Source organism: Protomyctophum bolini, assembly GCF_963924005.1.
Source record: "Protomyctophum bolini genome assembly, chromosome: 15".
Lineage (NCBI taxonomy): Eukaryota > Metazoa > Chordata > Actinopteri > Myctophiformes > Myctophidae > Protomyctophum > Protomyctophum bolini.
Window position 1 is genome coordinate 10714208 of NC_137876.1, and position 16279 is coordinate 10730486.

Consider the following 16279-nt stretch of genomic DNA (forward strand, 5'->3'; position numbering starts at 1 on the left):
AAACACGAAGAAACAAGTCTTAACACACTGTTTTTGATTGATTACAGTAGATTTGCCTCTGTACAGTAGTTGGTGGTCCTCTGCAGAAGGCTCTTAGCTGCACCTACAGTAGCATGAATCAAGCTGCAGACTAACATCTCTCATAGAGGATAAATAAAATGCCAAATTAGCTGCTGATATATATATATATATATATATTATACATACACAGTCAGCGAGTGATTTAATGACTAATTAGATGTGTGTTATCACTTAATTACTGTTCAGCCAAAGCATCCTCCAGTGTGTTGCCAGAATCAATGAGCAGTGCACACAGTCCATGCCGTTCCTGTGGGGAGCTTGCTGCTGATGTGGAGACTTGCTGACTCCATTTCTAACTGGTGCTGGCTTCTGCAGCTGCCTTCCCATCTGTAGCATTTCTGCTACAGAGAGGGAGTGAATGAGAATAAATAAAGTAAATGGACTGGAATGGCAGAATGGAGGATATAGGCAAGGGTGTGTAAGTCATAGCTGTGGTCTTATCTCTGCATCTTTGTGTCAACAGGTCCAGGGTTTGATGGGGGAGACAGAAAGGGACGTCACAGCCTCTGAGGCCTCTCTCACCACTACCACCACTGCCACCAGTACAACGAACACGTGTCTGACACCCTGCCGACAGAGAACCTCCAGCCAACTGGGACAGTGTGTGACCCCAACCACCACTATTTCCACCTCCTCTTCCTCCTCAGCCTCCTCCGCATCAGCACAGAGTGCTTCGGCAGCAGCCTCTTTCTTCATCAGGTAAGCACCTCCCGTATCCCCTTTCCGGTTCACAACCTCCGAAAGGGAAAGCGTTATTTGATCGAGCTGTCATATTGTTCAAATGTCTGATTCTGTAGTTTAATCTAAGTTCGTTGTGAGTATGTGTGTGTGTGTGTGTGTGTGTGTGTGTGTGTGTGTGTGTGTGTGTGTGCACTTGCCGACCCTGCACATGTGCACCCACATGTCCGTGTGTACTGTTGGCGCCGTTTGTATGCCATGCTGAAGACAAGATGTGCATGGGTGGACTCGTCTTCACGTGGCTGCTGAAGGTCATGGTTCATGATCATAACCATCATGAGGGACAGCTATTCCATAGAGATATTATCCTTGACATGGTTGAATTATGGCGTGCCTTTAAGATACGCACCATCATGGGACTTAATGAACCTTCAGCTAAAGGCGCCAGTGGCCATGAATGGGTAATGGAATTACATAATCCGATGTGAAGAGGGCGTGCCTCACCGAGAGTCCTAGGTGAGAGACAGGAGTTCCATGTTTTTGAGGGGCACTATACAGCTTTTGTCCCCACACGTCTCAATATTTGCCATTGACAATGAAAGGAGAAATTAGGTCAAATGTCTGCCAAATATGACGTACATTTTGTCGTCTCGATATTTGCCATTGACAATGAAAAGAGAAATGAGATAAAATGTCCGCCAAATATGATTTTTTAAAAACATTAAATGCCATTGACAATGAAGGAAAAATGTACATCATATGTAGACGAGCAAATCGGCTAACCAATCACATAAATACAGTTGTTCATAAGATGATGTATGATGATGTATTCGAGCACCCCTCACTTCACACAGGGGTGATCTTTTTTAATGTTAAAGTATTACTATTCTTCAGTTTTGATTGTTATTGATCAGCCATGCATTGAGCCAGTGTAACATAATTTCAGCTGATTGATTGATTGCTTGAATACTTTATTAACAGAAAAGTACAATTCAATATAAGGTCTGCTAAGAGGATTTAAACCCAAGAAAGCCTATGGCTTGTTTCCAATGGGGTCCTTCATACTCAATTCATCGAAACATTTAATGACATACAATATACAGTACAGTACTATGCAAAGACATCATATGAAATATACGGTTAGAAATTAAAAATAATATGTACAGTAAAGTCTTTGACTTTTTACTGGGGCCAGTTTCAAATAGCACCCGCCATAAATGCTCTTTGAGAGCGGTTTGGTAGAAGAGTAGAGCAGGGATTCACATTCTTTTACGACTGTTTGTAAGGCGTTCCACATTTTTGTGGCATAGAAGGAGAACGAACACCTTGTTTGAGCCAAATCTGGGTTGAACATGATCAGTGGAGCTCCCTCTGGTGTTGTGATTGAGGACGGCGTTGACATTTAGGAAGTAGTTTGTCTTTGTGGTGTAACGTATCTTTTTAGACCAGGCCCGTTGCAAGCTGCTGTACTACAGAATGAGTAGCTGCATTGCATCCACGGCAGATATTTTGTAGGCTACTGTATGTCTTGCAGACCATTCATTCAGCCAACACATTCAGTAGATTTTCTCAGCTCCAATTTGCCCTGGTATTTTTGATTCCGCAGAGAATACCTTGTCCACGTTGGGCAGCCCGATTGCTGGTGTGTAATGTGCGAGAATGTCATTGATGGATTCCCTGGCAGGTTGGGCAGTGCATACATTCCTGCCTACTGTCTGTACTCCCAGAGGAGCGCTGTGCCGTAATGAGTGGCAGCCTAAGAATGATGCATTGGACCACTGCAGCCTCACACCCTGGGAGAGAGAGGAGTCCAGGGAAGGGATGTTTGTGCAGTGTGACAGGAAATCTACGGGGAATAGCTAAGCAGCTCGGATTTCTACAGATATACCCAAATAGAGTGTGTCTCATCAAACTTTTAACCGGGTCATGGTGTAGCAGTGGATGTGTGGGGGCCTCTCCCTTGGAGAGGGATCATTCCAGATCTTCCTCTATATATGTCACTTCCTGTGTATGTCACTTCCTCTGGGAAGAGCCGCAGGTCAGGCCTGAACAACGGAGAGGTGTGACCCAATAGAGCACAGGGTTAATTTCAGACACTGATTTATTAGTTCTGATGTTTTCTTTGGACCCAAACTCAAAAAGAGTTGGACACAGAGCAGTCCTTGGTGTGCCGGTGAGGGCTCAACGCGACGGTGAAAGAGAGGGAGGTGGACTTGTTTTTTCCCCCCCGTTTCAAGTCCTGGTGGGACAGAAGGGCAGGAGGTGGAAGTTGTGACGGGTTCCACCTTTTCGTTTCATCCCAAAGATCATTCCCTGCCAAGAATGTGGTGTTTTGCTTGGCCAGGAGAAGCACGGCTTTTACGGGGGCCCGGCTTTAAACAGCATTGCATTCCACAGATATAGGGTGGTGGAGATGCACTGCATTGCTTGATTAGAAGCACACCTACTTCCTAACCCGGTGCAGCTGTTCTGAAAGAAATATCACCATCGTAATCATCATCACCATCATCGTCTGCAGTGTGCCACTGCTGACTGAGGGTTACACTCTGGAGGACTGTAGTTAGAAAGGGAACAAGACGGTACCTCAGCTACACATGGTACCTGAGTTAGGCCTACAGTATTTACTATTTACACATACTGTGTAGTACCTGAGGGAAGATATAAAGGTGCGTGAACTAAGCGAGCACAGCAGCAGATGTATACTGTACATGATACTTCCATAGCGCCAGTGTATTGACCTCATCTCTATAGGCCGTCTCACTGGCGTCGGTGATCAGCCCCATGAGTGTAGTGTCATCAGCGTACTTAATGACTAGTAGCATGACTAGTAGCATTACTGTATGTCTTTGCTTTGTGTAAAAAGAAAAAAAATGTTTCTGTCTTTTTTGCTCAGTATATGTACTTTTTTTGTCCTATTTTTTTTTACTTATCATTTGTGTTTATTGCTTTTTTTCTCTTTTTTGTTAATTTTTTTGGTTTTAATATTCATAAATTCTAATTCTATATTAAGTAATATAAATGGTGAGGTTCCCATACCGTTCCCGTACCTCCCGTTAGTCCGACATGTGTGGTCGGTTAAGACACATGCGTGGTCGGTTGGTCGGTTAAGACACATGCGTGGCCGGTTAAGACTCATATGTGGCTGGTTAAGACTGATTAGGGTTATGGTTTGGGGGTGTTAGTATTGGGTTGGACTAACCGGAGGTAGGAACAATGACATGTTACACTCGTATAAGCCCCCTAGGGTTTCTTATCTGACCAACAACTAACTGTCAACTCTCCTGTGGAAAGAACTAGCATATTATGCATTATGTATACATATTCTGTTGTGCAAAATCAAATAAATCAATGATGACATTGCAGCCGTACGTTGTCAGTCATGTCAGTCACATAGCCCTGGGGTGCCCGTTATTGCAACAATGAGATGGAGCTGACCTGTTCTGACATTCCATATGTTAAGCCTCCCTTTTGACTGATACCTGTCCATTCAAACTCTAGAAGTCATTTGCTCAGCCCTGCCTGGCAGCCGGCGAAAACTAAAGTTCTCAATAGGCCTGAAAAGTTAGGCCCGGCCCACCTGGGCTCTAACTGGGCTGACCAGAGCCTGGCCTTACGACCGTAATTAGCACACATTTTACGCCCTAACCAGCCCTAAAACATCAATTAAAAGAAATCCATATATGGTTATGGGCATTCCCAGACCTTTTGAGGTCGCTTCTCGCCTTCAGGTCATCTTACTGGTTAACCTACTGTTGGTTGACATTAATGTTTACGGCGCTTCCTCTGACCTTGTACTTTGTAATTCACTCTGAAAAAGCATCTTCTATGCCTAAAATGTAATTGTGATGTATTGGTATGATCAACAGGATAAAATAAACCTAGAGATGAACACATTTCAAGCTCCTCTCACTGTGCTGTTGGTATTTGATTCAACAAAGGAAGGGAGAGCAGTCAAATTGCTGCACTTTTGTATTTTAGGACTGATTGAAACTCATTAGTGATTAGTGTTCCTTTTCATTCTCTGAAGATACAATTAGTGTGTGTGTGTGTGTGTGTGTGTGTGTGTGTGTGTGTGTGTGTGTGTGTGTGTGTGTGTGTGTGTGTGTGTGTGTGTGTGTGTGTGTGTGTGTGTGTGTGTGTAAATCCTGAGAGCCTCGTGCATAGATGCAGAGAGACCTTCTTCTTCCCCTGCTGGAGTGCAGGAAGTCCCTAAAACACTTGTCTGACATTCGCTAACAGTGTTCCACTCAGAGATGAAATTCTAATTAGAATACAATTAGTTATGTGCTGAGTGGAAAGAAAAAGAAGATGATGAACAAAAATTATTTCATTGGGTTTTCTTTTCCCATTAGAAGAACAAGTCATCCGTTCAACTGGTTTAAAGAACATTTTATTTGTGATTAATTTAAGATGTCCACTCAGTTGTAAAATCATCTTTTTATAAATGAGGATTTGATAACCGAAACACTTGTGTCACTACAGTACTTCTCTCCTATTTCACCCAGTGGTTCGCTCTGTTCCCTGCCAGGCTGCCAGCCAGGGGAAAATGATTTAAATGAGCCCTTTTTATATCTCTGGTCCCTGGATCCACAAACCATATCTCTCTTCGCCTGAGTGAAAAGATGTCCATTCTAGGCAGTATTACAACAATTACAATGTCTTTAAACATGTTACCAGTTTATAGTAGACTTTCAGCTTCAAAAATCTCCATTCATCCTGGAGGCTTTGTTTTTGGTCTCAGGCATCATGTAAATTCTTCTGAAACAAAGCTGACTCTGGCTCAATAATGAGCAAGACAGACTGTAATGTAGCACGTGACAGGAAGGGTTAAGGGTCGGGAGTAGAGTGGGCTGTGTGTGTGTGTGTGTGTGTGTGTGTGTGTGTGTGTGTGTGTGTGTGTGTGTGTGTGTGTGTGTGTGTGTGTGTGTGTGTGTGTGTGTGTGTGTGTGTGTGTGTGTGTGTGTGTGTGTGTGTGTGTGTGTGTGTGTGTGTGTGTGTGTGTGTGCGACCCGTGCGTGCGTGCGACCCGTGCATGCGCCTGCCTGTGTCAGAGTAATAAACAGAGGGGTGTATGTTCAACTGGCTAGCACATTGAGCACTGATTGCCTTGTGACAGAGCATATGATTAGTGTATTGACACTCGCTAAATAATGAAACAGGCAGTGCTAAAAGCAGGGCTCCCACTGTGTGGCGCAACACCACCTCGCAGTTCCCTCTGCTCCATCCATGTCGTCCATTAACACCTGCTGATTAGAATGGAGAGGTGCATTCAGTTGTCTTTTTACCCAGTCCAGGGCCAGCCACATGGTGTCTGTAGTGACACCTGCCTCCATCTTCCCTCGTGGATGCTCAGTTTGTACTGTAGTACTCTCTGTCTGTCTGTCTGTCTGTCTGTCTGGTGTCTACACAAAGCAGCAGCAGAGTAGACCTGCTTGAAGATCAGAAGAATAATGTATCCCTTGGCCAAGGGAGTATTCCCCTTTGGATGAGCGGGATATGTCTTGGTGTTCTGTGCTGGAAACTGCAGGTGGTTACATGTGTGCGACCGAATGAGGGATTGCTAGTCGCTTTGCGCGTCTTACACAAAGACAGGCAGATATATCATTATCTCTGTTTAGACTATTTAGATAAATGCTATTTGCAGTATGTTATGTTTACTTGTTGAGAGAGGCTAAGTGCTCTATGTTATTTAGATAGAAGCCAGGTTTTGCTAGGTCTACTTGCTACTATGGTTACGTTGTAGCACATACGTCCCTGCTATTTTGGGCATTTCATTATAGGCATATAATGCAAAAGAAACTTGCTGACATGTTGTGAGCTTGTAGATCTGCTATTTTCTGTATTTCTAATAGGGTGGAATTATATGGTGTTAAAAGAGATAACTTACTCTGCTGTTGGTTGGTCCTTTCGGCTGTTCCCTTCAGGGGTCGCCACAGCGAGTCATCTGCCTCCATCTCACCCTATCCTCTGCCTCCTCTACTCTCACACCAACTAACTCCATCTCACCCTATCCTCTGCCTGCTCTACTCTCACACCAACTAACTCCATCTCACCCTATCCTCTGCCTGCTCTACTCTCACACCAACTAACTCCATCTCACCCTATCCTCTGCCTCCTCTACTCTCACACCAACTAACTCCATCTCACCCTATCCTCTGCCTCCTCTACTCTCACACCAACTAACTCCATCTCACCCTATCCTCTGCCTCCTCTACTCTCACACCAACTAACTCCATCTCACCCTATCCTCTGCCTCCTCTACTCTCACACCAACTAACTCCATCTCACCCTATCCTCTGCCTCCTCTACTCTCACACCAACTAACTCCATCTCACCCTATCCTCTGCCTCCTCTACTCTCACACCAACTAACTCCATCTCACCCTATCCTCTGCCTCCTCTACTCTCACACCAACTAACTCCATCTCACCCTATCCTCTGCCTCCTCTACTCTCACACCAACTAACTCCATCTCACCCTATCCTCTGCCTCCTCTACTCTCACACCAACTAACTCCATCTCACCCTATCCTCTGCCTCCTCTACTCTCACACCAACTAACTCCATCTCACCCTATCCTCTGCCTCCTCTACTCTCACACCAACTAACTCCATCTCACCCTATCCTCTGCCTCCTCTACTCTCACACCAACTAACTCCATCTCACCCTATCCTCTGCCTCCTCTACTCTCACACCAACTAACTCCATCTCACCCTATCCTCTGCCTCCTCTACTCTCACACCAACTAACTCCATCTCACCCTATCCTCTGCCTCCTCTACTCTCACACCAACTAACTCCATCTCACCCTATCTTCTGCCTCCTCTACTCTCACACCAACTAACTCCATCTCACCCTATCCTCTGCCTCCTCTACTCTCACACCAACTAACTCCATCTCACCCTATCCTCTGCCTCCTCTACTCTCACACCAACTAACTTCATGTCCTGCAGAAGGAGGAGAGGACACTGGAGCAGCACGGACATTTAAACCTTTTATTAGGTGCTAATATACACGTTTCGACCTTTGCGGTCTTCATCAGAATCATGCTATAACTTCATGTCCTATTCATAAAGCCCTAAAATGGCAAAATAAATACATAAATAACATATCTAAACAATATCTAAACAATCAACATGCGAAAACAAAACACAAAGGGATGCGTGGGAGTGGGAGTGCATGGCAGGGATGGCATGCAGGTTGGTAGGACTAGGACGCAGGCAGGGGCAGGTCCGACAGCTGTTTGTTGGAATCCTGCCCTGGAGGAGAGTCGGAGGAAGTGGCTTTATGGCCACACAGCCCTGCAGCTGCTGGCCAGGTGAGTGTTGCTGCAATAATGACTGTGATTGTGGGGTAAAGAGTTCTCCTGTAATTGTGGCTAGGCCATTCATTTAGCTTGTGGTTTGCTGCAACACTCAGCGCGCCACTTTTGTGCCACTCCACGCCACTCTCCGTGGCATGCACCTATAGGCTGTCATGGAAGTAACCATGGAAACAAGTCTTTAGCTTTGCAAAAAAAAAAAAAAAAAGAACATGTTAGCCAATTTTCTGTTAAAAGTGGAGATTGGGGCAGGAAATTAGAAGAGGCCCTTTTTTCTGTTCACTAGAAGACCATAATTTAGATAAGGGACTGACAAGTGCATGCTCGGTAATGATGTGGCCAGCGTGTTCCCAAGAGAAAACAGCGATTTACTGCCTGTTCCCATGACGGCTAACACATGGTGGATGACTTACTGAAACCTATTGTCTTGTCTATATGAGAGTATAAGCTGTGATTGTTTATGGAGTTTCGACGAGGAACTCCACCATCGAGCCCTTCCTGTTTGTTTGTAGAGGAGGAGGAGGAGGAGTATGTTTCCAGGGGAGGTGTGTGTGTGTGTGTGTGTGTGTGTGTGTGTGTGTGTGTGTGTGTGTGTGTGTGTGTGTGTGTGTGTGTGTGTGTGTGTGTGTGTGTGTGTGTGTGTGTGTGTGTGTGTGTGTGTGTGTGTGTGTGTGTGTTGTGTGTCTGTGTGTGTGTGTGTGTGTGTGTGTGAAAGAGAGGGGGGGCAGCCACCACACCGCTGACCGCCTCCATTCACTCCAGTTAAGCCTGGTAACAGAGAAGGGAGGTCCAACCCAGTGGGGGAAAAAAAACCAGGTCAATGCTTGTGTTTGGCTGGACAGGCAGTGAGTGACAGCGCTGATGCTCTGTCGGTGACGAAGTGGCAGGGCTGATTAAATGCTGAGTGGAGGTTATCTGCAGAGCAGAGCAGAGCGGCACTGGGCCGGGGCCGGCTTTGGATGTGGGATAAAGACACAACACAGGGTGCTATAGCTGTAGCCGGCCTGGACACTAGCAGAACACACACACAGACACTCATACAGCAGGTCTGTAGCCGGCCAGGACACTAGCAGCACACAGACACTCATACAGCAGGTCTGTAGCCGGCCAGGACACTAGCAGCACACAGACACTCATACAGCAGGTCTGTAGCCGGCCAGGACACTAGCAGCACACAGACACTCATACAGCAGGCATGCTTGGACTGATGCTGCACTCTGTCAGCATCGGGAGCACGAGGTCTGGACCTACAGAGGGAAATATCGGTCACACTACCATGGGAATCAAGTAAGTTGCTTAGTGCAGGATGGCAGGAAACAAACAGCCAGTTCACACGGGTTGCATGCATACAGTACAGCTATGTGCATGTTTGCGATTCCACTCAAGAGCTCCAGTGTTTCTATGTTTGTTTATCTCTCGCTCTCGCTCTCTCTTCCTGTCTCTGTGGCATGGCATGTGCAGTTGTGTGTTGGAGTCGAACTGTCTGCTCCCTGGAGGGCGAGGGGGTAATGGTTTTGTTGTCGAGCCACAGTGAGATGGATGCCCTCACCGAAAGGAGAGTGTGAGCAGAATGCACATAGCACACACACAGAGAGAATTCATGGTTTGAAATGCAGCCATAGAGCCTTTCTGAGGTAGCAGCTATTGTGGAGCTGAAATGTTAATGCTAACCTCTGTCTCCACCAAAAGCTTGACAGTGGGAATTGATTCATACACACAGTTCTTTTCTCAAAGAATGTGTTGAATCCGAGCAACCACATGCCTAAGGCAGCGGATGGATCAACAGAAGTGTTGAGTGGGTGGTGGTGGTGAGACTGTGCTTTGGTATTCGTCTCTTTGTTTACTGTGGGATAAAACACACCAGCTGGTATTCTCCAGCCATAATCACGCTATCAGTCGGATGGGAGTAATGGCTGGCTGGGATGAGCAGCGGTTTGCATAAGGCAACAACAGCTGATGCCATGCAGGGGCTGCATTGCAGCCTGTGGATAAGCCCAGGTGTGAGCAGCTATCCTGGGCCTGTCAGGTGGCATCAGCACAGAGGTGTTGATGGAGATCCAGCCACCGCCTCAGGGATCTACAGCAGGGGGACTTGTTTAAATGGTCACACTTTTTACCGTCTTTGTCCACCCTGAGCTCATAACGCCCTGCCTCTGTCTCACACCTGCAAGCCCATGCCTCCAGACCAACACCCTGGCTTCACTGACCATCATAACCTACAGTACCTTCTTATAAGCACTAAGCTGCTCCTTTGTTGTGTGCTTTCAACAACCATACAGTAGTATAGCATAGCCTAATTGTCGCTATTCTGTTGCATGTTGGGATTGTTGGCACTCTTCACTTCAGCAATGATGCCAAGGAGTGTTTCTTCATGCAGAACTATAGTCCTTTCTACAGTGGAATCACACCTGTTTGCCTCCATTAAGTGCTGTTGAATGTAAGCTGTGGTGGTGTGACCACGTTGTGCCCCCTTTAACATGGGAAAGAGGTACTGTTTTGGCTGACAGCAATGACTGGTAGCTGTGTCTGTTAGGGGAAAAGTACTGGCACTTGATAGAGGGCTGTTGGGAAGAGAACAACCAGAAGGTTGACTGCGGGATGAGGGGAACCCATGTGTGGGGTACTGCATTGCTCTGTGTCCTCTCAAAGCCCTGGATGAGGGAAACCCATGTGTGGGGTACTGCATTGCTCTGTGTCCTCTCAAAGCATGAGGGAAACCCATGTGTGGGGTACTGCATTGCTCTGTGTCCTCTCAAAGCCCTGAGTCAGGAAGTCTGTCTGGCCCACTCACACAGCCGGGAGGCCTGAAGGGGCCGTTTGCCCCCAACTAACACAAAAGGTTTAATCGCTGACTCAAGTCTATGCACAGCACTCGCCCCTGGGCTCACAGCCTACTGAGCTCTGTAGAGAAAGGGGGAAGAACCGCTGTCCGGCCTGACAGATTCCTTTCACACATGGGGAAATGAGAGGATGTGGAGGACAGGCCCGTGCCCAGTGAGCTTGTCACCTAACATAAAGGTATCTTTGTCTCTTGATTGCTGGTAATGGGGATCTGAAAGACCAGGTGGTGTGTCAAAAGTATGTGGGCTGGAAACGCTGTGTCCTCAGCATTTATCTGCTACATCACTAGCCCTGTTAGTCTGCCCACGGCAAGTCACCCCCATTCACTGGGATAACATTACTGATAGTAGCCCCCTGGAGTCCCCCAGGGCTCCATGATTGTAACATTACTGTTTAGTTATAGCACAGATCAGCATAGGTAACATTCTCTAACCGTTGATTGTTGAAGGGATTGCGCTGTGGGGGTTGAGGAATGCCTTCAAAAGCTCTTTAGGGTCTCTTTTAGGGTGAAAGGTGGCATGCAAATGGGGTCTTTTATCATAGCAATTACAATTATTCTGGTCGCACTGTATTGTGTGCGTCTGAGGCATAGAGAGTCTGGATTAAGAATAAGAGTTAATTGCGAAAGCTAGTGGCATGGAATATGCACTGAAAATAATTTATGACCTATTGTCTCCAGGAGCAGAGCAGAGACCTGTTCCCATGAGCTCACTGCCTTCTCTTCCTGCAGTCCAGAAACAAAAAGATGGCTCCTCTGGCTCACCTCTACATTATCTTGCTTCTCTGCTCTTTGGTGTCAGCCTGTTTTGGCCTCGTACATCAGATGAATAACTAATAGCCGCTTAGTCCTAATCAGTGTTAGAGGGTTGATTTCCCCAAACACCAGCTCTTTTTTTCCCAGTCTTGTTACAGAAATGCACACAACACCCTGATCCTTCTGACTGTCAGTGGTATAGAATCGGCTTTTACTGATTGAACTCAAATTACCACTGAGGATAGAGTCATTGTCAAAGCAGGCTGTTAAGCTCTCACCTCATCACCCACAGACTGAATAGCTCAACCGCTGTGGCACCAAACTATTTAACTTTACTTCTCCTCTTCGTTAGCTTGATTCCCATGGAGGAGATCATTGTTCCATCAACTGAAAGACAGTTTGGGTTGCTAAAGCTCAATCTCCATACGCCTACACTGACTGTGTGTCAGTAATGTAATGTTCAATCGGCCCTCTGTTGTGATGCAGACTTGCTTCCTGTTCTATTAATTATTGACCGTATGTATTCAGCATAGCTAGCTATCGGAGATGGAACACATGGAAAAACACAGAATCAAAACAAAGATGTTGGTGAGGTTTGGTGAGGTTTATCCCCTATTTGCTTTTGCTACTACACTAGATTCTAGAATTTAGAGGATTAGCCAGTTCATGATCCAGTAGTCTGTGAAAGCTAGCTGTGCAAAAGAATCCCATCATCCCTACACTATGTGGCTGACTTGCGTGTTGTTATCGGTCTTGGCTTTTGCCTCTGTTTACACAGTAGCATATCAGTGTGCAGTTATTACTTCCCTCTATTTCATGTGTATCTGCGAAGCACTTATTGATCGGTTATCATGTCACGATACGCATGAGCTTATTGCCAGATCCACAAACGTCACCATTTTCATTCTAGTTCCAAATTCTCCTATACCGTTGTCATCTCACTTATAATGCAACTCATTTACCATTGGACTTGGATCCATCTCTTTTTCCTGGGGTGGTCTATTGACTTGGATATAGATGGCAGATTAAGGAACACATGTTAGAATCCCCCTCCCCCTTTGCATTCTGTCTCTCCGGACGGGCCTGCTGATTAATCACCCCAAATGTTCTCCACAGCCTGTGGGCCTGTTTGTTGTGATAGCCTCAGCATGGGGAAGTGCAAATAAATAATCGCTAGGTGTCTTACTCTGGCAGGCGGTGATTAATGAAGGAGAGGTACACATGCTCTCTTACCCTCTTGTCTTTCACGCTTTCTCTCTTTCATCCACAATCATCACACTCAACCTACTCCCCTAGCTTATTATGACTTAATCTGAGAGCATACTGTATGATTGTGAAGGAATCTCGTGTTAATAGAAAAACCCACACTCCTGACTCACCTGTATTAAATATCCTGCCTCCATTGTATGCTGAACTGATCGCTGAGGCGGGACGTATCATGGAGTCGGTGATGACTTGATGCGGGTGATGATAGTACTTTGCTGAGGGCAGAGCTTTTCTAAGGGAAGATGTGGGTTGTATGTCCTATGTCGGGTGAATATGAGTTCAGCACGTGTTTGGAGAAGCAGAGGTGTTATTTTAGAATCTTCTGTGTGGGCTTAGAGACGAGAACGAAGCAGCTCGATACCTGGAGCAGCATCGACGGAATGAAAGTGTTCTGGAAGAGATGAAAGTAGCTGTTAATCTTTGTCAGCTGCGTCAGGGGTGTGGAGGAGGCTGCAGCCTGGAGAGCAGGGAGGAACACGTCTTCATTATCATCTGTCACATATCACGTCGGAAGAAAAGTGAATTTCTCACCAAGACTGAATTTAGCAGCCCGCCTTGAACCAGTTTTGACTCGATAGCAGTTCATTTTCGCCTCCAAGGCTGCCATGCTGTGGATATTGTAAACCTCTTGTAAATAAGTTGTCAATTTATAGAGATTTCGTACAAAGACTTTTTGACTCTGTTGTGAGGATTTCTAGTCCTTTTCTTTTAGGCCCCTAAATTGGCCCCTTTATCTCATTGACTGACAAATAGGGTCCTATAGCGCTAAAGCCCTGTGCATGGCTTACCTCTCCATGGCTTCATGGCTTAGACAAGTAGAAGTCACACTAACAAGACATGTGTTTGTGAATCTATTTAGGAGGCAATTTAGGAAACAATAAAAATGAACTGCAAATTGAATTATAGCCCCTGACTTCTACCCCCAAATCCCCTCTTCGGGCTGTTCTAAGCCCCCCTTAAGCCCCTAGCTTGGCCGGAGGGGTTCCTGGCCTTTCAGCAGTGGATTGGGAGGTTAGTGGGGAGAAAGGAAGGTGCAATTTGGATCACTGGGCATGGAAACTATATGTGACACAATGTCGGCAATACAGGAAACACAAAGGGAAAGGAAGTCACAGTTACACTAGTGAGGGGAGTTGTCACACATCCCTGTGGAAACTACCGTAGCTGCCCCCAAATATATTCCCTCCTTTCATTAAAGTGATTAACCTTGGCATAAACACAGCACACATTGTATGCAAAGTCCTCTGAGAATGGAGGGTTTCAGTTGACACATTCCTTTTGGTCTAATGTCAAAATGCTACAAAGAATTGATACCTACCATATTATATATGTGTGCATGTGTGTGTTATTTGCTCATTCTGTATGTGCATACAAGTTGACGAATGGATCTGTTGTAATTTGCAACACAAAACCATAATTTCTTGAATATTAATTAGTTTGTCTTTTTTTTCCCTTTCTGTGTTGGCCCCAACTGTTCCATTTATTCTTGGCCCACTGGGGATTCCCATCTTGGCACTCTCTGGGAATAAAGCAATTCCAAGTTGACTGTGGCGTAGCCCACAACGATCATTTTTCTCAGTTTCTTTCTCAGGCAGAAAATGATTTACCTCCTATAGACAGTCCCTCACTGGCACAGAGCCAGCCCAGTGATCCTAGAGAGGACCACACTCACACCCCACTGCTCACTCTCTCAGTCTCCTACCCTCATTCCCTATCTCTCTCTGTCTGTTTCTCTATTTCCTTTTTGCTTTGCATCCCTGGGGATTGTTTTTGACCATCTTCTTTTCTCCTTACTCTTGCCTTTACCATTGCTCTGCCTTCATCCTCATTATCCACATCCCTCTCTCTCTCTCTCTCTCTCTCTCTCTCTCTCTCTCTCTCTCTCTCTCTCTCTCTCTCTCTCTCTCTCTCCTGATTCTTTCTGATGATCCCTTGCTTCTTTTTAGAGAGAATGCCCAAATCCACACAGACCCACACACATACACATTTGCACAAATATTCAAAGTTCTTTTTTTTTCTGACTCCATATTTCTTTGAACGTGTCTGTGACCAGAATTTGTTGTGCATCTGTATGCACAAGGCGACGGCTGCTTCCTGTACATTCATAGACTCTTTATATGAATGCATTTGGCCTTACCTAATTGGCCAGGGATTGGTAGAGTGAAGTGTGCAGCCTTGGGCTGTCGGCAGCAGTCAGCACACAAATGATGTCCCATTTGGTATTCTGAGACATCCAAGGTCAGACACCGACGTGTGCACAAACAAAAGGCCTGTTGGACACCTTGTTTGAACAAAGAGTCTTTGTAAATAAAAATCACTCCCGTGTGAAGTGAGGGGCGCTCTTATCATCGTACATCCTTATGATTCATCTCATACTGGCCAATCAGAATGCCTGTTGCCACAAATTTACGTCTTATTTGGCGGACATTTGTTCTAATTCTTGCTTTCATTGTCGATGGCAAATATGAGACGTGTGGGGTCAAGACGACGTAAATTGTCCCTTCATTGTCAATGGCATTTAATGTTTGTGTTACGGACATTTTGTGTGGACAAAAGCTGTATATAGGAGGGGCTAGCGCCCCTCAAAAATAAATAAATATGGTAAATGGGCCACTGCATGTGGAACATGCTTAGCAGGATATTTGGTCAGGAAGCAAGGCTTCACATTCATTGCTGTCTGGTTTAGCTGCATGGGATCATTTATCTATTTCTGAGGATTTATAGAAAGTCTATAAATCCTAGCCTAGAGGTATTTGGCCACTTCCTGCAGCACACTGCAGTGTAAAAGCAGCTCCCTTCAGCCTACTATTAAAACGGTTAGCGGGATGGAAGCAGGCAGGCGGCACAGACATTCAAACACTTCATATTGAAAACATTCGACTGTCAGATAAGAGCGTTAGTTAGCTGTCCCTTTTCCCATTTTATTGTGTTTTTGGGCTGCAGAAAGAGAAGAGAATTGCATTTCTCATAATGCGTTATGCCCTTATCTCAATGTGTTCGATAAGATAAGGATAAAGAAGGGATACAGAAATGAATAAAACAGCATTGGCGGCTTTTGTTTCCTGCATGTTTTAATTCAACCAGAGTCATGTAGAGACTGCGTGCCTGACTACAATTAACTTCTAGATGAACATCTTTCCTAGATTTATCATGGCATCTGGGTTTTGCAGCTTCAGGCATAACTTGTTTTGAGTACTGTAGGATGGATAAGGCAGAGGAAATGAGGGGAAAAAAGTAAATGAATGTTTATCCCAGTGGTCTTTTGATTGTGGGGAGCTGTAGTTTGAGAGAAGAGACAAGGCCCTTTGCTAGATTAAACCCTAAGCTTTATTTATACTTAG

At 45.5% G+C, this 16279-nt stretch overlaps 1 protein-coding gene across 1 annotated transcript in view; it reads left to right on the forward strand.

Annotated features, from left to right (window-relative positions):
* Nucleotides 1-16279, forward strand: part of kif26ab (kinesin family member 26Ab) — an 80061-nt gene that overhangs the window by 37114 nt on the left and 26668 nt on the right. Inside the window, exon 4 of the mRNA XM_080783101.1 lies at nucleotides 545-780. Coding sequence (XP_080639227.1) covers nucleotides 545-780 — 236 coding nt within the window. The remainder of the gene's footprint in view (nucleotides 1-544; nucleotides 781-16279) is intronic.